At 42.5% G+C, this 24,160-nt stretch overlaps 1 protein-coding gene across 1 annotated transcript in view; it reads left to right on the top strand.

Moving 5' to 3' along the window:
• The window catches only part of LOC311229384 (uncharacterized protein), a gene marked incomplete at its 5' end in the record, with an annotated part of 210,927 nt that overhangs the window by 107,489 nt on the left and 79,278 nt on the right, over positions 1–24,160 (top strand). The window contains 8 exons of the mRNA XM_084315472.1: positions 661–732; positions 954–989; positions 13,895–13,954; positions 14,229–14,273; positions 15,117–15,152; positions 16,537–16,572; positions 18,901–18,957; positions 20,751–20,822. Coding sequence (XP_084171598.1) covers positions 661–732; positions 954–989; positions 13,895–13,954; positions 14,229–14,273; positions 15,117–15,152; positions 16,537–16,572; positions 18,901–18,957; positions 20,751–20,822 — 414 coding nt within the window. The remainder of the gene's footprint in view (positions 1–660; positions 733–953; positions 990–13,894; positions 13,955–14,228; positions 14,274–15,116; positions 15,153–16,536; positions 16,573–18,900; positions 18,958–20,750; positions 20,823–24,160) is intronic.

Raw genomic sequence — 24,160 nt, forward strand, 5'->3', positions numbered from 1 at the left:
AGAATAGACATGAGAGGTAACGTTAACGTTAGTAGAATAGACACGAGAGGTAACGTTACCAGAATAGACACGAGAGGTAACGTTAACGTTAGTAGAATAGACATGAGAGGTAACGTTAACGTTAGTAGAATAGACACGAGAGGTAACGTTAACGTTAGTAGAATAGACACGAGAGGTAACGTTACCAGAATAGACACGAGAGGTAACGTTAATGTTAGCAGAATAGACACGAGAGGTAACGTTAACGTTAGAGGAATAGACACGAGAGGTAATGTTAACGTTCGTAGAATAGACACGAGAGGTAACGTTAACCTTAGCAGAATAGACACAACGAGAGTCTGGTTAATGTTGTTATTGATTGATTGATTGAAAACTGTGTTTACTCTGGCTTGCTCCAAGCCCCTCACGGACATAGCTATGCTCACGGAGCTCTCACGCTGTACGCCAGCGGCCCCGCCTCCCCACACGGAGACAAACAGAGTACTACCTGCAGTGGAAAAGAAACAAAGTACCAGGTACCTAAAGCGAGTAGAGTAGAGTAGAGTAGAGTCGAGTAGGTACTATGCAATGGAACAGAGGCATGCCACACCCCTGCAGTGTGAAGGGTTAGCGTGCAGCATGTCACCATGCCGACCTGATTCTGACGCGCCTCGTCCTCAGGGTCTCCAAGGCTTCCCGGGCCGTGCTGGGAACCCCGGCGCCCCTGGAGCCTCCGGACCTGCCGGCGGAGCGGTGAGTCCTGTTTCCCACTCGTGATGCACCTTGTGGGCTTCGTCAGAGAGGCTGAGAGCCACGACATATATACAGAACTATATACAGTAATATATACAGTCAGAGAGGCTGAGAGCCACGACATATATACAGAACTATATACAGTAATATATACAGTCAGAGAGGCTGAGAGCCACGACATGACTGACTGTGATTCATATGAGGAATGTCTTGCTTTACAGGGAGCTGCTGGCACCGACGGGGGCAAGGGCGAGAAGGTAATATATACAGTAATATATACAGTAATATATACAGTAATATATACAGTAATATATACAGAACTATATACAGTAATATATACAGTAATATATACAGACCTATATACAGAACTATATACAGTAATATATACAGACCTATATACAGTAATATATACATAACTATATACAGTAATATATACAGTAATATATACAGTAATATATACATAACTATATACAGTAATATATACAGTAATATATACAGAACTATATACATTAATATATACAGAACTATATACAGTAATATATACAGAACTATATACAGTAATATATACAGAACTATATACAGTAATATATACAGTAATATATACAGACCTATATACAGTAATATATACAGAACTATATACAGTAATATATACAGTAATATATACAGAACTATATACAGTAATATATACAGAACTATATACAGTAATATATACAGTAATATATACATTCATATATATACATAACTATATACAGTAATATATACAGTACTATATACAGAACAATATACAAGTTCAAGTTTCTTTAATAGTTGTTGTCATACAGAAGTACAGAATACTTTTATACAAAATGCTTCTTTCTGTTACGCTCCAGAGACTGTGCTAGACAAAAAGATAAGTATGAAATAAAATAAGTATAGCATGTAAAAAATAGAAGTCACGTACGTAGACACAAGTGTTCAGTATGTACATATGTACAATGTTCAATGCAGAGTAGAAGTAACTGAGTTACCATACAATATACTATGCAATATACTAATATACAATATACTATATAGTGCAAAGCAGAAATGGGATGAGGTACAATTTAGCTACACTTTACAGTAGGTGTTCTGAGGTATGGGTTGTAGTGCAAATTCTTTGCCAATAAATATAAAGTGTGTTTAGGTGTTCTAAAGTGTGGAGAGTGGGTGCTGCAGTGGGTTGATTGTTTAAAGTGAGTGTGTGCGTGTGTGTGTGTGTGCTGTGAGTGCATTTGATGGTTGTTGCATAGTGTTATTGTTCGTTGAGCAGCCTGATGGCCTGGGGATAGAAGCTTCTTCTGAATCTTTCTGTGCTTGCCATGAGACTCCGGTATCGCTTGCCTGACCGCAGCAGTTCAAAGAGGCAGTTGTTTGGGTGGCTGGAGTCCTTGATAATTCTCTTAGCCTTACCCCTGCACCGCTTGTTGTAAATGTTCTGAAGAGTGGGAAGCCCCTCTCCAATTGTGCGCTCGGCTGAACGGGCCACTCTCTGTAGTCTGCTACGGTCTTGTGCTGTGCTATTCCCAAACCAGGAGGTGATTTTGCCAGTCAGGATGCTCTCTATTGTACATGAGTAGAAGTTCTTAAGGATCTTCTGACTGACTTGGAACTTCCTTAGGCGCCTGAGGAAGTAGAGGCGTTGCCGTGCCTTCTTCACAACACTGTCAATGTGTGTGGTCCATGTCAAGTCCTCAGATATGTGGACTCCGAGGTACTTAAAACTGTTCACTCTCTCAACCGGTGCCCCGTCGATGCTGAGGGGGCTGTAGTCCCTGACCCCCGACCTCCTGAAGTCCACAATCATCTCCTTTGTTTTGCTGACGTTCAGGGAGAGGCTGTTCTCTTGGTTCTCTTGGCACCATCCCGCCAGAACTATATACAGTAATATATACAGAACTATATACAGTAATATATACAGTAATATATACAGAACTATATACAGTAATGTGTACCGTAATATATACATAACTATATAGAGTAATATATACAGAACTATATACATTCATATATACAGAAATAAATACATAACTATATACAGTAATATATACATGAATATATACATAACAATATACACTAATATATACAGTAATATATACATAACTATATACACTAATATATACAGTAATATATACAGAACTATATACAGTAATATATACAGTAATATATACATAACTATATACATAACTATATACAGTAATATATACAGTAATATATACATTAATATATACATAACTATATACTGTTACAAAGGATCAGATTAAACCGAATATATATATTTATTGATTGATATATATTGCATAATATTTGTATATCGTTTGATATCCCTTGTATATTCCTTGTACATATACACGGAATATCCCTTTAGCCTAGTACAGACCATAATATTTCATTCTCCTATTGGACAGCGGTCCACAGGCGCCAAGGCCATGCCTCCAAAGTCAGGTTCAAAGTCACCACCGGGGACATGCCTGGACATGAATGGTATTGCGCAAGGATATGAGACAGGAATAAAGCTGGTACTAGTTTATTCATCTAAGCGTATAAATACGGCGCAGGTGAATACAGAAGTATGTTACCCAATAAGTTGAAGCCTCACCCACGATACTACGTGCGGTGAAGTATGGCCTGTTTGGCCCCAAATAGAGCATTGAGACCGCATGCGAATTAATAACTGAAGTGTCAGAGTTTGGCGCTATACCGTCGAGTGCGACATATTCTATTAAGTCAGTAATAGTCTAATTGTGTATAGTGTATCGTGCGGCTAAAGTTCTACAGTGACCAGCATCACCAACGTTTTCCTCGTATCAGCTAGAGTGCTTATCCAGGCTGGGCTGCTTTCATGGCGCTTTCACCCGAGGAGCCCTAGACGAGGACCGTGTGGACATGTACACTGGATTATCTACCCGACGACTGCATAGCCCTTTACGGCTGGATTATATTTGCTTTTGGTCCTGTGATTAATGGAGCGGAGAATCGCCGACGCCCACACGTGTGTGGGATTTACCCTGTGAGGAGCCACGTCGAGTCTGCCCCTCAGAAGCCTGAGGCAGGCTAGCTTTCTTCCCTGTGGAGCTACAGGCTACGGAGAACAGCTGTATTCGTCTGTGGATCAAGATCTTATTGCACCGTCTCCCGTACCAGGCTACCCCGCCAAGGCTAGGCCCTAGTGGGTTCTAACGTAACTGACCAAGCTCACGGTGGAGACCAGGAGGGACCCGACATGACTTTACCCCCCGCCAAGACCAAAGAAGTAGTCCCCGGAGAGCTCCAGGATAAAGACAGCCCTCCAGGGATGGAACTCGACCCACTACAAGAAGAGGCGAGCACCCCGGAGATGGATCTCCTCGACTCGCCACAGGAGAACGGATCTCCAACGAGTACTACCAGGAGCGGATCACCTCAACCAGCGTCTTCCCCCAGCGAGGCGGACAAGATGCTGGCACAGGCCTTCCTCGCCAGCCTGGCAGCCTCAACAGAGCGTGATCGACTCCAAGCACAGACGCTTAGTGAGCGCGAACATTCTTCCATGGAAAGAGAACGCCTTCAAGCGCAGCAACGGAGCGACGAAGATCGTATACGTCTAGAGATTAGACGCCTTCAGACGGAAGAGAATATGGGAAGAGACCGGGCCGAAGCCCAGCGCGCCGCCGCCGAAGCCCAGCGCGCCGCTGCCGGTGCCCAAAGAGAGGCAGAGCGCGACCTCGCTCTCACCAAGCGCGAAGCCGAGCGCGACCGATTACAAGCGCAGATAATGGAGCAGCTGATCACCAGGGCAACACCCCCTCCCTCCGCACGGGGCTCCAGGGCCTCGTCAAGACAAGGGTCAAGGGCACCCTCCCCGACCCGATCAAGCGACCCTGAGCCCGACCACCAGAGAGAGCCTATACCCCCCTCCGAACCCCTTCCCCGTCCGGTCCAAGTGAGACCCAGCTACAAGGAAGAAACGGTCTACACCGCGGAGAGGCTAAATAGACGACTACAGGATCTAGATGACCTGCTAGAGGAAGAAGAAGAGGGAGAGGAGGAGAGTCAAGCCCAACAGCAGCACAGTACTCCACAGGACCAGGAGGTCCAGTACAGCCCAGGCTTTACCCCCGCGGCTCTGCGCTACAGACCCCCGACTCAATTCACGGGTGAGCTTGACGCACGACCAGCCCCGAGGAACAGCACCTGGGTACGCGGGCCATGGTATCCAGCAGGTACCAGCCCACCAAGAGGCGTAAGAGGAGACTCGCCTAGGAGGCCTCTCTTCCAACGCTCACCGATGTGCCAGCCATCCATGGCATCATACATTGGCACACCGACGTTCCCGGACTTCACACACGAGAACAGAGCACAGTACACAGAGCTACGAATGTGCTTAGAGACAATGATGTCCGATGTAGCTGATGAACCGTACAAATATGCTATCCTACTGAAGCACCTCAAGGTGCCCCGAGCGCACAATATAGCGCTGGCCTATGCCACCTCTACTACCCCATACACCGCGGCTCTAGCAGCACTCGACCAAAGATATGGACGCATATGGGACTACGTAATACAAGAGATAAGGCATATTGACCGCCTACCCCCAGCCACAGACAATCGCTCACTAGATGACCTGTCTATCAAGGTACAATCCCTGGTAGGGATGCTGGGGGCGCAAAGAGAAAAGGGTATGCACGAACTGTACGCGAACTCTAATGTCGAGAGGATTTTAGAGAAGCTTCCGCCCGCCCGACAAGAGCGCTTCAGGCGGCAAAGAGACCACCGTGATCCTAACGGTCCCGAGCCATCCCTCCTAGACCTAGCCGACTTCCTGGCGAGAGAAGTCAACAGCCTACGGTTGGATACGTTCATGCGGAGCACACCAAGCTCCAGAGAGGGACCTAGGAGAGCAAACGATGGCCGCAGATTGGTGACCGTCATGCACCAATCAGAATCAGTACCGAGCAGCAAGAACCACAGCACCCCCTCGATGAAAGAGAAGTGGAAGATGGTGTGCCCGTACTGCGAAAATGAACACTGGCTGTCACAATGTGACACGTTCAAGAAGATGACCGCCGATGAGGTGAGTCAATGGATAAAGGCCAACCGACGCTGTTACCGATGTGCGCGCAGTCACATGGCAGCCGATTGCCGCTTAAAGAAGAGGTGTAGTCTGTGTGACGGAGCCCACTTAGACGTCCTACACGAAAGTAACAGAAGAAAGCCTGCACCCTCAAGCAGCACAAAGGCAAGTGTTATGTACATTGACCCCGCCAGCAGCGGGGGCGCCCGGGTGCTCTTAAAGGTGGTCCGCGTAACATTGAGTTACCAAGACAAGGTCATGGACACTTACGCCGTCCTTGACGACGGGTCAGAGAAGACCCTTCTCCTCGCGTCCGCTGCGGCCCAGCTGGGGCTGCGGGGGAGCGAAAACCAGATGACGATTCGGACAATAAGAAGAGATCTAAAGACGATAAAGGGCGAGAATGTCTCCTTCACTATCGCAGCAAGCGGGCAGCCAGAGAGACGGTATAGGATTACTAACGCTTTCACCAGCCAAGAAATAGGCCTGTCGCAGTACACCTACCCCATCGCCAAGCTGATGGATAAATATGTGCACCTGCGTCAACTACCTATACCGCTCATAGACGGTGCCACCCCGACCCTGCTGATAGGCTCCGACCATGCAGACCTCATCGTCCCGATGGACCGGGTCCACACAGGGCCCAGAGGCTGTCCTGCAGCAGTCGAGACCCGCCTAGGATGGACACTACAAGGCCCCCTCGCTAGGTCTCTTAACCGAACAGCAGCCACTAGCTGCCTCCACTCCAGAGTGACAGAAGAAGACACCACCCTCCTACAGCATGTCGAGAGGCTATGGACACTAGAGACAATGCCCTTTAAGAACGAAAAGAAAGACATTCGTTCCAAGGAAGACATTTACGCTATAGCCCTCCTCGAGCAGGGGACAAAGAGAGTCAAAGTCAACGGAGTGATGAGATACGCAACTCCACTCCTGAGGCGAGAGGGTATGCCTACCTTCCACGCCCCAAAAGAAGCGACGGAGCGGTATCTATTGAACACAGAGCGGCGCCTAGCCAGAGACCCCGCTCAAGAGACTGTGTACCGCGCTGAGATTAACAAGCTAATCACAGCGGGACACATAAAGAAAATTGACATTAAAGAGGCCGATCAGACGACCGAATCATGGTACGTGCCGCACCACAAAGTCCACCACAACGGCAAGGATCGTATTGTGTTCAACTGCAGCTACCAGATCGGATCACAAAATCTGAATAAAGAGCTCTTGCCCGGCCCAACACTAGGCCCCTCTCTACTAGGCGTGTTACTACGTTTCCGCCAAGACAAGGTGGCCATCAGCGGCGACATCAAAGGGATGTTCCTGCAGGTGAGACTAGTGGAGGAGGACAAGCCCCTGCTGCGGTTCCTATGGAGAGAGAGGATCGGGGACGAGCAACCAGCCATCTATCAATGGGAAGTCCTCCCTTTCGGAACCACATGCAGCCCATGCTGTGCTACGTTTGCACTGCAAAAACACGTCGCAGAGGACCCAGCAGCTGATGAAGAGGTCCGACAAAGTGTAGGAAATAGTTTCTACGTGGACAACTGTCTGCAAAGCGTCTCGATGCCAGAAGAAGCCGAGGCCCTTCTACTCAAGCTCCGCGCCTCCCTGATCAAAGGCGGCTTTGATCTCAGGCAGTGGGCCAGCAGCGACCCGCAAGTATTGCGCAGCCTCTCCCCCGGGGACAAGGCAGCAAGCAGCGAGACCTGGATGGCGACCATCCCAGGAGAAGCCCAAGAAATGACATTAGGACTAGTCTGGCGCTTCAAAACAGACTCGCTCCCTTATAAACACACACCCCTGACCAAGGAGCAGGGAAGGTCGACTGCACTACCGACCACCAGACGGAGCGTATACAGAACACTCGCCAGACAATATGACCCGTTGGGATGTATTCTACCTTACACCACCAGGGCAAAGATGATTGTAAGAGCGTTATGGGACAAGGACCAGGGCTGGGACGACCCCATACCCGAACACCTTGCATCCACATGGAGAGAGTGGGAGACAGAACTCAGCTCACTCCGAGGGGTCAACATACGCCGCAGCTACTTCCCACCCACAGTGAGGCCGGAGACGTGCCAGATGGACCTGCACGTCTTCAGCGACGCCTCCGAAGTAGCCTACGGTTCGGTGGCCTACTTGCGTGCCCGAGAGGAGGGAGGTAAATACATAATGCTTTCATCCTGGCTCGCTCAAGAATAGCCCCACGCAAGCAACAATCTATCCCGCTGTATGTAAAGAAAGGAAGAGGAACCGAGAAGCGGTGGGGGTATTGTATTCAAATGCATGACCACCCGAGCGATGCATATAGAACTCCTTCCAACCATGAGCACAGACTCATTCCTTATGGCCTTCCGAAGATTCACATCGCGGAAAGGCAAACCGTCTATATTATTATCTGATCACGGGACAAACTTCAAAGGCGGAGAAAGAGAGCTGAGAGAGAGCTTCCAAGCTATGGGCCCAGAACTTAAGACCCACCTCGCTCCATCCCAGATTGACTTCCAGTTTAATCCCCCGAATGCACCTCACTTCGGTGGAACTTGGGAACGAGAAGTACGTTCAATAAAGACAGCCCTGTACGCCGTGCTTGGGGCCCAGACCGTGGCGGAAGAAGTCCTAATGACAGTCCTCACGGAGATCGAGGGAGTATTGAACTCAAAGCCCCTCGGTTACGTCTCAAGTGATGTAGCAGATGTCGACCCAGTCACCCCCAACACACTCTTGATGGGGCGGCTGGACCCCGCGCTACCACAGACAATGTACAGGCCTGAAGAAGCGAACGGCCGAAGAATGTGGAGGTACAGTCAAGTATTGGCTGACAAGTTTTGGAACAGCTTCCTACTCCACTATCTACCGTTTCTACAGACCCGCCAGAAATGGGTGAAAGAGAGAGACAATTTGACAGAAGGAACAGTCGTCATGATTATCGACCAGTCACTACCCCGAGCTATGTGGCCGGCTGGCCGCGTAAGCAAAGTGATCACCGGTGCCGACGGAAAGGTCCGAGCAGCCGAAGTGCTCGTCCAAGGGCGGATCTACACCCGACCCGTGGCGAGGCTAATAGAGTTGCCAAGGCTCCCAGAGACTATTGATGACGACCATGACCCCATGACTTTGTGAACTGCCCTACCCCTCACAACAGACATTGAGTAGTGGACAGTGCGGTTAATCTGTCTCTGCTTAGCTAATTAGGTGGGACTAATTAGGAGGCGGCTGTTACAAAGGATCAGATTAAACCGAATATATATATTTATTGATTGATATATATTGCATAATATTTGTATATCGTTTGATATCCCTTGTATATTCCTTGTACATATACACGGAATATCCCTTTAGCCTAGTACAGACCATAATATTTCATTCTCCTATTGGACAGCGGTCCACAGGCGCCAAGGCCATGCCTCCAAAGTCAGGTTCAAAGTCACCGCCGGGGACATGCCTGGACATGAATGGTATTGCGCAAGGATATGAGACAGGAATAAAGCTGGTACTAGTTTATTCATCTAAGCGTATAAATACGGCGCAGGTGAATACAGAAGTATGTTACCCAATAAGTTGAAGCCTCACCCACGATACTACGTGCGGTGAAGTATGGCCTGTTTGGCCCCAAATAGAGCATTGAGACTGCGTGCGAATTAATAACTGAAGTGTCAGAGTTTGGCGCTATACCGTCGAGTGCGACATATTCTATTAAGTCAGTAATAGTCTAATTGTGTATAGTGTATCGTGCGGCTAAAGTTCTACAGTGACCAGCATCACCAACGTTTTCCTCGTATCAGCTAGAGTGCTTATCCAGGCTGGGCTGCTTTCATGGCGCTTTCACCCGAGGAGCCCTAGACGAGGACCGTGTGGACATGTACACTGGATTATCTACCCGACGACTGCATAGCCCTTTACGGCTGGATTATATTTGCTTTTGGTCCTGTGATTAATGGAGCGGAGAATCGCCGACGCCCACACGTGTGTGGGATTTACCCTGTGAGGAGCCACGTCGAGTCTGCCCCTCAGAAGCCTGAGGCAGGCTAGCTTTCTTCCCTGTGGAGCTACAGGCTACGGAGAACAGCTGTATTCGTCTGTGGATCAAGATCTTATTGCACCGTCTCCCGTACTCGGAGTCTCCTTATCATCGTTGACCCAGACTCTATTACCGACAGATCCTCTACCCTTGCTGGCTTACAACCGGGGGGACCCTTCCAGTATCTCCTGCTATATTACTAGTGTACCATAGATATAATTCCCTAAGATTCAGGTTGTATAATTACCTCCTGCGTAACCAGAGAATGGACATTCGTTATTGATTTGCCTACGCACATTCCTTTGCCTTATAAGCGCATTCAAAGTGAAATAGAGAAGTATATTATGTACCTTTTGCTGCAATAAATACTTAATTACAACTTTGTGTGGAACCGATTTCATTGTGGGAAGTGTTCATCATTATATATATCATGTACTGTATGGCCAGTAATTAAAGTGCATAAGACGGTAGTGGTTTAATGATACCATACTTATCAATACAGTCAGGGAATTGTACCCCTCTGTTACAATATACAGTAATATATACAGTAATATATACATTAATATATACAGAACTGTATACAGTAATATATACAGTAATATATACAGAACTATATACAGTCATATATACAGTAATATATACAGTAATATATACATTAATATATACAGCACTATATACAGTAATATATACAGTAATATATACATAACTATATACAGTAATATATACAGAACTATATACAGTAATATATACAGTAATATATATAGAACTATATACAGTAATATATAGGAGAGATGCGGGAACAGAATGCACCGGCGAGCTAGCCAGATGCATGGAGGATCGGGATGACTGGAAGCACCGATGGAGGGCCCGTCCGAGGATGACCTAGATAGATAGATATACAGTAATATATACAGAACTATATTACAGTTCAAGTTTCTTTATTAGTTGTCATACAAACGTACAGAATACTTTTATACAAAATGCTTCTTTCTGTTACGCTCCAGAGACTGTGCTAGACAAAAATAGATAAGTATAAAATAAAACAAGTAAAAAATAGAAGTCACGTACGTAGACACAAGTGTTCAGTATGTACATGTACAATGTTCAATGCAGAGTAGAAGTAACTGAGTTACCATACAATATACTATACAATATACTAATATACAATATACTATACAGTGCAAAGCAGAAATGGGATGAGGTACAATTTAGGTACAATTTACAGTAAGGTCTAATGAGGTATGGGTTGTAGTGCAAATTCTTTACCAATAAATATAAAGTGTGTTTAGGTGTTCTAAAGTGTGTAAAGTGGGTGCTGCAGTGAGTTGTTTGTTTAAAGTGAGTGTGTGCGTGTGGATGTGTGTGTTGTGAGTGCATTTGATGGTTGTTGCATAGTGTTTATTGTTCGTTGAGCATCCTGATGGCCTGGGGATAGAAGCTTCTTCTGAGTCTTTCTGTGCTTGCCATGAGACTCCGGTATCGCTTGCCTGCAGCACCCACTCTCCACACTTTAGATCACACAAACACACTTACACTTTATATTTATTGATAAAGGATTTGCACTACAACTCGTACACCTACTGTGAATTGTACCTAAACTGCACCTCGTCCATTTATGCCTTGCACTATATAGTATTGTATATTAGTACACTGCACAGTATTGTATATTGTATGGTAACTACGTCTACGAACATTGTACATATGTCTAAACTGAACACTGTGACCTCTTTTTTTACTTCTAATTTTTACTATGTCTTTATTTCATACTTATCTTGTCATGCACAGTCTCTGGAGCGCAACAGTAAGAAGCATTTTGTACAAAAGTATTCTGTACTTCTGTATGACAACTATTAAAGAAACTTGAAACTTGAAACTTGACCGCAGCACTTCAAAGAGGCAGTTGTTTGGGTGGCTGGAGTCTTTAATAATTATCTTAGCCTTACCCATGCACCGCTTGTTTTAAATGTTCTGGAGAGTGGGAAGCCCGCCTCCAATTGTGCGTTCGGCTGATACGCAATATATACAGCAATATACTGTATACAATAATATATACAGAACTATATACAGTAATATATACAGTAATATATACAGTGGTATAGTAGTAGTAAAATATACAGTAATATAGTAGTAGAATATACAGTAATATAGTAGTAGTAGAATATACTGTAATATAGTAGTAGTAGTAGAATAGAGTAATATAGTATTAGTAGAATATAGAGTAATATAGTAGTAGTAGTAGAATATACAGTAATATAGTATTAGTAGAATAGAGTAATATAGTAGTAGTAGAATATAGAGTAATATAGTATTAGTAGAATATAGAGTAATATAGTAGTAGTATAATAGAGTAATATAGTAGTAGTAGAATATACAGTAAAAGGTCGTAATATATGTGTTTCTCCTCAACCTCTAAGTGTGTAGTTAGTTGTGTAGTATACACACTGATTCACCTCTAAGTGTGTAGTTAGTTGTGTAGTCTACCCACTGATTCACTACTAAGTGTGTATTTAGTTGTGTAGTCTACACACTGATTCACCTCTAAGTGTGTAGTTAGTTGTGTAGTCTACACACTGATTCACCTCTAAGTGTGTAGTTAGTTGTGTAGTATACACACTGATTCACCTCTAAGTGTGTAGTTAGTTGTGTAGTCTACACACTGATTCACTACTAAGTGTGTAGTTAGTTGTGTAGTCTACACACTGATTCACTACTAAGTGTGTATTTAGTTGTGTAGCCTACACACTGATTCACTACTAAGTGTGTAGTTAGTTGTGTAGTCTACACACTGATTCACTACTAGGTGTGTAGTTAGTTGTGTAGTCTACACACTGATTCACTACTAAGTGTGTAGTTAGTTGTGTAGTATACACACTGATTCACTACTAAGTGTGTAGTTAGTTATGTAGTCTACACACTGACTCAATACTAAGTGTTAGGGCTGAGCCCAAACGTTCGAACGTTCGGACCTTCGTTTGTTACGTTGGCATTCAAATTCAAATTTTTTTAATTATTTAATTATTTATTTTTTGTATGTGTCTATTCATCCTGTTTAAACCAATGGGGTTTTTCTTCACAGTTGCAGATAAAGATTAGGCTACACTAATATCATAGTATTAAAACTAGGGATGTCCGATATTATCGGCCTACCGATATTATCGGCGGATATTTGCATTAAAATGTGATATCGGAAATTATCGGTATCGGTTTTCTTCTTTTAATTTTTTTACATTTATTTAACCTTTATTTATCGGTATCGGTATCGGTTGATATCGGTATCGGAAATGAAGAGTTGGACAATATCGGTATATCGGATATCAGTAAAAAAGCCAATATCAAACATCCCTAATTAAAACTGATGTTATATTCATTAAAGAAAGTTGATTTAATAAAAAAGAAAAAAATACTAATTTAAAGGGGACATGCATTGCTATTCCTAGCACTATTTGCGCAACTTTACACAATTCCTGTAAGTCTATGGAACACATCTGTAAGGTTATATTAAAAAAAATCATTGTTTTATATTTCTAATCAAGTACTCAAAAGCCCCATTTTTCTCACTTTGAATTTCAGGCTACGTTGTCCTGGCTCCGCCCATAAGCACTTTGAGTGACAGTCATCCACACAGTCTGCGAGTGGCAGAGAGAGAGAGAGAGAGAGAGAGAGAGAGAGAGAGAGAGAGAGAGAGAGAGAGAGAGAGAGAGAGAGAGAGAGAGAGAGAGAGAGAGAGAGAGAGAGAGACACGGAGCACTGTGTAAACAAAGCTGTGTGAGATTAGCAGGTCCCCTTGTCTCTCTCTCTCTCCCTCTCCCGTTGTTGGAAGTCTTGAGGAAGTAGGAAAGCCTTGAGGAAGTAAAAAAAAAAGTATTATTATTATTATTTAGAATTGAATTTTTTTTGGAAAAAAACATTTAAAATATATTTTTTTATTAAAAACGAAGGTTCGAACGTCCGTTCAAAAAACCCTGACGAAGTTCGTATCCCAAAAACAGGCTTCGGGGAAACAGCCTTACTAAGTGTGTTAGTTAGTTGAATAGCTGAGTGAACTAACGGTGTCTGTTCTGTGTCCTCAGGGGGAGGTGGGACTGTCGGTCCCGGGAGCCCGAGGAGAGAGAGGAGCCCCAGGTCTCAGAGTAGGTCCTCTCCCTCCATCACCTCTCCGTACCACTACAGCTGCCCTGGGGGTCTGGAGGAAGTCATGTATAATGACTTTTCTGTGTGTGTGCGTGTGCGTGTGCGTGCGTGTGTGTGTGTGTGTGTGTGTGTGTGTGTGTGTGTGTGTGTGTGTGTGTGTGTGTGTGTGTGTGTGTGTGTGTGTGTGTGTGTGTGTGTGTGTGTGTGTGTGTGTGTGTGTGTGTGTGTGTGTGTGCGTGTGTGTGTGTGTGTGTGTGTGTGTTCTATTCCCAGGGAGAGGAAGGTCGTGCTGGCATTGACGGGGATCGAGGACTGACAGTAAACAACCGCCTTTTTTTTGTGAATTAAACCATTTATTTTCATTAATTATATTAATATGCCAGTCTCAGGTCTATATACAGTCTCAGGTCTATCTACAGTCTCAGGTCTATCTACAGTCTCAGGTCTATCTACAGTATCAGGTCTATATACAGTATCAGGTCTATCTACAGTCTCAGGTCTATATACAGTCTCAGGTCTATCTACAGTCTCAGGTCTATCTACAGTCTCAGTTCTATATACAGTCTCAGGTCTATCTACAGTCTCAGGTCTATATACAGTCTCAGGTCTATATACAGTCTCAGGTCTACAGTCTCAGGTCTATCTACAGTCTCAGGTCTATCTACAGTCTCAGGTCTATCTACAGTCTCAGGTCTATCTACAGTCTCAGGTCTATCTACAGTCTCAGGTCTATATACAGTCTCAGGTCTATCTACAGTCTCAGGTCTATATACAGTCTCAGGTCTATATACAGTCTCAGGTCTATCTACAGTCTCAGGTCTATATACAGTATCAGATGTATTTCCTATTGTTTATTCTTATTTATTCTGTCCATCTGAATGAAACTGCTGATAAACTGTGTCTTGTTTTGTAAGCTTGTCGTCGCTGTAGTGGCTAACGAGTTGAATTAAAGCTTTCACATTTGAACCATTTCCACCTGTACCCACACTCCTGAAATATATACTGTATATATGTGTGTGTGTGTGTGTGTGTGTGTGTGTCTGTGTGTGTGTGTGTGTGTGTGTGTGTGTGTGTGTGTGTGTGTGTGTGTGTGTGTGTGTGTGTGTGTGTGTGTGTGTGTGTGTGTGTGTGTGTGTGTGTGTGTGTGTGTGCTTTCACCAGGGCCCTCCAGGTAGCCGCGGTGAACGGGCAGATAAGGTGAATATTTGCCCCCAGTTAGCGGTGGACGGTATAAACGGTATATAAAGTACACCGGTAGGAATTTGGGCTACGTTATGGATTTTGACTATACCATGTGACCGGTAGAGCGGCTCTAAAATAGCAATGACGTAACCACACCAGGGCTCTACAGTGTGACTATTTCACTCGCATTTGCCCATAAAAATAGATATGTGCGAACTGGAAAAATTATTTAGGAGTACAGAGGCTTTGCGTAGTGGGCGTGTCAACGCGCAATTGTCATTTCATAATAGACACGGAGCAGAGCGGACCTTCAATTCTGAAAGCAAACTAGCTCTTTTCTCGCGAGTCGCGCATTTTCTATGTGTAATGTAAACTCTGTGACGGTCCAATCGTCTAACATGCTTTACATCCTCGCCATCCTGGAATGCCCACGTCGTGCTAAAACCTTAAGTAATGTTAACTGTTGATGTAGCCTCAGCAAGCTAATGTTAGCTCCAGTCCTAGCAGCCTGTTGATGTAGCCTCAGCAAGCTAATGTTAGCGCCACTCCTAGCCCCCTCCCTCCCTCCCTCCCTCCCTCCCTCCCTCCCTCCCTCCCTCCCTCCCTCCCTCCCTCCCTCCCTCCCTCTCTCTGCTAACAATCCTGATTCGATTCTTGAACCTATTTCATTCAAAAGGAAGATATTGATGGACATTAGCTATAGTATATAGCTCAGCAGCTGTAACAGAATAATTGTATTATTTTTTTATTATTTACGTTTGAACAACGACAAAAAAAGCCAGCGGTGGACCGACATAACAAACGCTGTCACTGTTTACTTGTGTAAGGACATGGTTCCTTTTCAAACTGTCGATAGAAAGGGCTTTAAAGACATGGTCAAAGCACTGGATCCAAGATACGCATTACCTGCCTGCAGACACTTGAGAAAAGGTTTTGCATTTTTCTATTGCAGTTTTGCACAATAAATGTTCTTAAAATACCTATGTACTATGCGAAATATGTCCTAGTAATACAAGAGTACAGTAATAGCTGCCATACCGGTGTTTTACCCCTTCAGAAGCATTTATATAGACATTTTACGATAAGTTAATATACCGTGATATATACCGTTACCGTCTATGCTTCATATTATACAGTGATATACATTTTAGACCATACCGTCCAGCCCTACCGCCAGTTATCGTCTCCATGTCATGCTCCATCATGCTCCTCCCCTTCCTGTGCTCATGATAAACATCAGGCTCCTCCCCTTCCTGTGCTCATGATAAACATCAGGCTCCTCCCCTTCCTGTGCTCATGATAAACATCATGCCCCTCCCCCTCAGTCCTGTGTTCATGATAAACAGGGAATTTAATTGACACATTTGAATGGAAAGTCTTGCTCTCGTTTTTTTTTCAGGGAGAATTGGGGCCACAAGGTGACAAAGGAGAAAAGGTTTGCATTTTAATGTCTAATGAGCGCTACGTTACTGTCTGTGTGTCTGTCTGTCTGTCTGTCTGTCTGTCTGTCTGTCTGTCTGTCTGTCTGTCTGTCTGTCTGTCTGTCTGTCTGTCTGTCTGTCTGTCTGTCTGTCTGTCTGTCTGTCTGTCTGTCTGTCTGTCTGTCTGTCTGTCTGTCTGTCTGTCTGTCTGTCTGTTTATATGGGGCGACAGTGGCTTGGGAGGTAGAGCAGTCGTCTGGCAATCCAGAGGTTCCCAGTTCGATTCCCGCTCCTCCCGGGCAGCGTGTCGAAGTGTCCTTGAGCAAGACACTTAACCCCTAATTGCTCCTGATGAGCAGGTTGGAACCTTGCATGGTCGCCTCCGCCGTCGTGTGAATGTGTGAGTGTATGGGTAAAATGTGAGGAACAAATTGTAAAGTGCTTTGGATAAAAGAGATATATAAAAAAGCATCCATATATGTCTAGATTAGGGCTGTCCCCGACTAAGGATTTGTATAGTCGATTTGTAGTCGCCGAAATTTGCCGATAGTCGACTATTAGTCGTCTATGAAAAAAAAAGAAAAAAAAAGGTATGGGCTGTGGGGGTGCTTAATGTCTGAAGGAGTCGACTGAAGGCTTCTTGTCCTCTGCAAAAGCATGCAATTGGTCCACTGATGGATACATCTTGATATTTGTCTAGTCTAGTGTGTTCATTAGACGGGTGAAATCCTCTTTCATTGCCTCTGTGCCTGTTTTCTTAGGCAGTTAGCCTCGCTGGTATGCGTGCCATTAGCGTTAGCCACGCTTCTAGGCGTCTTTGCTTTTGGAAAGAATGATAAAAAAAAAAAGTGAAAAAATAAATAAATACAAAAAAAGATATTATAATATATATATATATATATATATTTTTTTTTGCATTCGACTAAGAGGTTGGCAGTCGACTACGGCGCCTTTCTATCGATTAGTCGACTATTCGACTAATAGGGGTCAGCCCTAGTCTAGACTATATGTATATATGGCTATCACCGTTATCTCAGCTACAGACAGATATCACTGTTATCTCAGCTACAGACAGATATCACTGTTATCTCAGCTACAGACAGATATCACTGTTATCTCAACTACAGACAGATATCAGTGTTATCTCAGCTACAGACAGATATCACTGTTATCTCAGCTACAGACAGATATCACTGTTATCTCAGCTACAGACAGATATCACTGTTATCTCAGCTACAGACAGATATCACTGTTATCTCAACTACAGACAGATATCAGTGTTATCTCAGCTACAGACAGATATCACTGTTATCTCAGCTTTGTCCGATATGATCGGCCGATATTGGCATAAAAATGTGATATCGGAAATATAGTTTTTTTTTTTTTTACATTTATTTAACCTTTATTTACCCAGGCAAGTAAGAACAAATTATTATTTTATTTATTGTCAAAGTGTTAATTACACGACAAGAGATATGTAATGTTAATTACCTGAAATTATTCCGTTTTTTTGGGGGGGGGGGACCCTGCATATATCGGTATCGGTTAATATCGGTATCGGAAATTAAGAGTTGGACGATATCGGTATATCGGTATCGGTGAATGAATGAATGAATGAATGAACAGATTGCAGAATGGGTACAATACAGTACGGCTCAATACACACAGTTGTTAAGGGGATGCAGACCAGAGAAAGACTTTTGTCTTGTTTCCATCAGGGTCCTCCATTTTCAATTCATATAGACATTTATGACATACACAACATACATGACATTTATGGCATAGGGACATATAGGTATTTAGTACTGATACATTTGTGACATAAACGGTATTCAAATATACACTACTGTTACCCCTAGATCCTGACAGAGTATATACATATGATGGGGAGGGGACTGTACATTAGGAGGGGGTGGGTGGGTGGGAGAGAAATATACATACGGCGGGGATGGAATATATACATGTCTACAGGAGGAGACTGTCTATTAAAAGAGCCAATATCGAGCATCCCTAGTTACTGACAGATATCAGTGCTGGGCACTAAGCTGATGTCTCTCTCAGGGTGACACTGATATCTCTGTTGTCTCCTCCTCTCTCAGGGCGACACTCTGTTGTCTCCTCTGATGGCTCCTCCTCTCTCAGGGTGACACTGATATCTCTGTTGTCTCCTCCTCTCTCAGGGCGACGCTCTGTTGTCTCCTCTGATGGCTCCTCCTCTCTCAGGGTGACACTGATATCTCTGTTGTCTCCTCCTCTCTCAGGGCGACACTCTGTTGTCTCCTCTGATGGCTCCTCCTCTCTCAGGGTGACACTGATATCTCTGTTGTCTCCTCCTCTCTCAGGGCGACACTCTGCTGGTGGGCGGTCCTCCTGGTGAAAAGGGCAACAAAGGAGAAACTGTGAGTAGGAACACATGACATTCATTCATTCATTCAATCTTTATTTATACTCGATAATACACTGAGTAATTAAACTCATTTACAGTGCCGTCGAGATGTTACATACACAAGTGTCACAGTGTGTTCATAAATATAAAGACATCAGACAATCAGAATAATTGAGAGCACATTTTAAAATACATTAAAAAAAATAATAATAAAAAATCTTTTAAAAAGAATAAAATAGCTCAAAATTAAAACAGAGGTAATAATTTAAAAACAATTACATATTGTGGTGACCTGATTGGTCATTAAGGTTCTAAACCGACCCATAGACACTAAAGTGTCTAGTTTCAGTGTTTTCTGCAGGGTATTCCATGAGGTAGGGGCAAAAAAGCCAAAAGCAGATCTACCATGTTCAGTACAAACTCTAGCCAAAAAAAAAAAAAAAAGCCAAAAACTGGATCGTGTACGACAGGGTCCAGTGGTCCATTCCAATAAAGAACTAATATAATTTGGACAATCTCTAATTATGGCTTTATAGATAAAAAGATTGCAATGCAACTTACGTCTCCCTGCCAGAGAGGCCCACCCGACCTTATTATATAGGATACAATGGTGAGTACCATAACTATCACCGGTGATGAATCTAATGGCTGAATGATAAACAGAGTCTAAGGGCTTAAGAGTGGAAGCCGCTGCATGTCTAAAAAATCACATCTCCGTAATCCAAAACAGATAGGAACACTGCTTCAACAACTCTCTTTCTACTAATCATAGGGAAGTTGGCTCTATTTCTATACAAAAAGCCAATCTTTTTCCGTAATTTACTGGCGAGAACGCCCACATGATATTTAAATGTAAGTCCTTCATCAATCCAAATACCAAGGTATTTGTATTCTGAAACTCTCTCGATATCAGAACTGTTCAGAGTCGATATATGCAAGTCACTATAAACAATATTTTTGGCTTTGGAAAACAACATGAATTTAGTTTTACTGGCATTAAGCACCAATTTTAGACTAATAAGTGCATCTTGCAGGGCGTCAGTGGCCAGTTGCACAGAATCAGCAGTACAATAGAGAACTGTGTCATCCGCGTAATATATAATAATATCACCAATCACTATAATATACCACATGCTGTATTATTATTATTATTATTATTATTATTATTATTATTATTATTATTATTATTATTATTATTATTATTATTATTATTATTATTATTATTATTATTATTATTATTATTATTATTATTATTATTATTATTATTATTATTATTATTATTATTATTATTATTATTATTATTATTATTATTATTATTATTATTATTAGTATTAGTAGTAGTAGTAGTAGTAGTAGTAGTAGTAGTAGTAGTAGTAGTAGTAGTAGTAGTAGTAGTAGTAGTAGTAGTAGTAGTAGTAGTATTACTATTATTATTATTGTGACTTTTAGTATTATTATTATTATTATTATTATTATTATTATTATTATTATTATTATTATTATTATTATTATTATTATTATTATTATTATTATTATTATTATTATTATTATTATTATTATTATTATTATTATTATTATTATTATTATTATTATTATTATTATTATATTATTATTATTATTATTATTATTATTATTATTATTATTATTATTATTATTATTATTATTATTATTATTATTATTATTATTATTATTATTATTATTATTATTATTATTATTATTATTATTATTATTATTATTATTATTATTATTATTATTATTAGTATAGTGCCGTTAGGACAGTAACTGTTTCTCGTCTTGCGTTGCCAGAGTGACAGAGGTTCTAAAGGAGCTCAAGGAGAGAAAGGAGGGAAAGGACAGGAGGGTCCAGCTGGACTACAGGTACATGGAGCGCCTTGAACATATCACATACTAGCATACTAGCTAAATATCACATGTCATACTAGCATACTAGCTAAATATCACATGTCATACTAGCATACTAGCTAAATATCACATGTCATACTAGCATACTAGCTAAATATCACGTGTCATACTAGCATACTAGCTAAATAACATGTGTCATACTAGCATACAAGCTAAATAACACATGTCATACTAGCATACTAGCTAAATAACACGTGTCATACTAGCATACTAGCTAAATAACACATGCCATACTAGCATACTAGCTAAATATCACATGTCATACTAGCATACTAGCTAAATATCACATGTCATACTAGCATACTAGCTAAATATCACATGTCATACTAGCATACTAGCTAAATATCACGTGTCATACTAGCATACTAGCTAAATATCACATGCCATACTAGCATACTAGCTAAATATCACGTGTCATACTAGCATACTAGCTAAATATCATGTGTCATACTAGCATACTAGCTAAATATCACGTGTCATACTAGCATACTAGCTAAATATCATGTGTCATACTAGCATACTAGCTAAATATCACGTGTCATACTAGCATACTAGCTAGTAGGGGTGTAACGATGCGACCTCACAGCGATTAATTTCGATTTCGATTATTCAGGCAACGATTCAATGCATCATGAAATCTCTTCATTTGACCACGATTTGATTCGATACATTTTCGATCAGTTAATTCCCCCAAAAATGCACTCAGCATGAATGGACTATAGGTCAATAAAAACAATACACACAACAACAAAAAACGTAAAAAAAAAAAAGAAAAAAAAAAAAAAGTTTATTTCGATAAATTTCTATTATAATAGATTCTAACATTTTCAAATCGATGCAGTTGAATCGTCACATTAGAATCGATGCATTTCGATTAATCGATGCATCGTTACACCCCTACTAGCTAGATGTCATACTAGCATACTAGTTAAATATCACTTCAGATCTGACCTTCTTTACTGCGACACCAGTCCAGTGTTTCCCCTATATGCATTCAGCAGCGCCGCATTATTATCATTTCATTTGGGCTGTGGGCGGTGCTTAATGTAAAAGACTGACCCGAGGAAAAGGCTGCAGGGAGAAAGCACTGCAGTCTGTTCTGAGAGGATCCAGCGGGGTGATGTTCAAGAAGGTGGTGATGGGGAAGGTGGATGGAAAGAGAGGAAGTGGAAGACCAAGAAGAGGCTGGGTAGACGACGTCTGTGATTGGAGTGGAGTGAGAGGCGGAGTCACGGAGTTGGAGAGAAGAGTGTTGGACGTCCCGTGACGAAGGCCGGGAGATTGCGACCCCCTCTGCGTGCCCCCCTGTCTTCGGAGGTCTCGTAGTGGTGACCGGAGTGCCGGATGTCCCGCGATGATGTCGGGAGTTCGCGACCCTCTCTGCGCCACCCCCCTTCCCCCTGTCTCCGGCTGTCCCTGAGCAACGACCGGAGTGTTGAATGTCCCGTGACTAAGACGGGGAGGACGTGACCCTCTTGCGCCGCCCCTGTGCCTCAAATAGATCCGCTATCAACTCTATCTTTAATCTTTCAAAATGTTCAGTTGCTATCGCTATTAGCTCTATCTTTAATTTTTCAAAATGTACAGTTGCTATTGCATGCACTCATCTGTGTCTCACCACCAGTGTTGGGACTAACGCGTTACAAAGTAACGCGTTACAGAAACGAAGTTACTTTTTGCCGCAACTAGTACTCTAACGCATTACTTTTGAAATTCAGTAACGCTACTTACGTTACTGAATGGTTCGTCACTGCGTTATTTGCGTTATATACGGCGTAGATTGATAGCGAGCGGTAGTGATTATTATTATTATTATTATCCTCATCCCCACCCGCGTAGAATGATACGAGGCGAGTCTGGCCACTGGCCAATCAGAAGTGCGCAAGAAATGCGGCTACGGAAAGAAATAGACCCTCTCTATTGTAAACAAAACAAACGCTCGCTATGAATCCACATAAAAAGAACGCAGTAACAAACTAACAAACCATTTAGCAACTACTTGGAGAGATAATTAATATACAACATGGAAACGAGATAAAGAACATGTTTGAGGCGCTGCTGGAGTCAACTGGACTAACGTAACGTTACTACATCTCAACCACCGCAGCCTTTGGTGAGTGCAATGTGTTCACTGAAACTCAAGTTGATCAACGGATTTTGACTGTACGAAATCTGCCAGGGAATCTCATAATACTAATCAAACAATATAAATATAGTCCTTTCATGCACAATTGATATCCTAACTATTCTAACGTTGCAATGCTTTGATTGATATCTTAAACAACGTTGCAACTTGCAAGATGGTGAATGAATGAATGAATGAAAACTTTATTTAACAGATTGCAGAATGGGTACAATACAGTACGGCTCAATACATACAATTGTTAAGGGGATGCAGACCTGAGAAAGACGCTTGTCTTGTTTCCATCAGGGTCCCCCATTTTCAATTCATATAGACATTTATGACATACACAACATACATGACATTTATGGCATAGGGACATATAGGTATTTAGTACTGATACATTTGTGACATAAACGGTATTCAAATATACAGTACTGTTACCCCTAGCTTTGGGTACAAGGGCGTTCCACATTGTTGTGGCATAATTGCGAAACGTGTTTAGTCCCTTGTTTGAGCCGAATCTGGGTTTTACATGATTTGTTGAGCTTCCTCTGGTGTAGTGGTTGTGGTATTCACTGACCTTTGGGAAGTATTTTGACATGTACATGGGTACCCCGGTCGTATAGTGTATCTTGTAGACCAGGCCCATTGCAAGTTGCTGTACTCTGTCGTCTACTCTAAGCCATCCTAGGTTGTCAAAGTGGGCAGGGGTGAGGTGGGTTCTGGGGTTCAGGTCAAGTAGTAGTCTGACCAGTTTGTTTTGTGATGTTTGTAATTTTGTTTTAAGCGCCTTTGAGGTGCTTTGGTACCATGAGGTGCAAGCATAGTCGTAGTACCCTTGAATTATAATGGTTATAATGAAACGCTCCGGCGACATCAAGGCTGTTCCTTCAACCGGCGCACTTCTTATTATATGACTCGGGACAACATTTGTTTGTGTCAGATTTGTGTTTGTATCTAGACCACATTGCTTAGCAGAGTTCGGTGATGTGAATGGAAACTGTCAAGTTGATCAACCGATTTTGAGTACTATAGGGCATGGGACTCGGGAGCAATCTTTTTTTTTTATCTTTTTTTTTTAAATAACTAAATAGTTACTTTTCACAGTAACTCATTACTTTTGGGTGTAAGTAACTAGTACAGTAACGAAGTTACTTTGAAATGAAGT

The sequence above is a fragment of the Notolepis coatsorum genome (assembly GCF_963971535.1).
Source record: "Notolepis coatsorum genome assembly, chromosome: 6".
NCBI lineage: Eukaryota > Metazoa > Chordata > Actinopteri > Aulopiformes > Paralepididae > Notolepis > Notolepis coatsorum.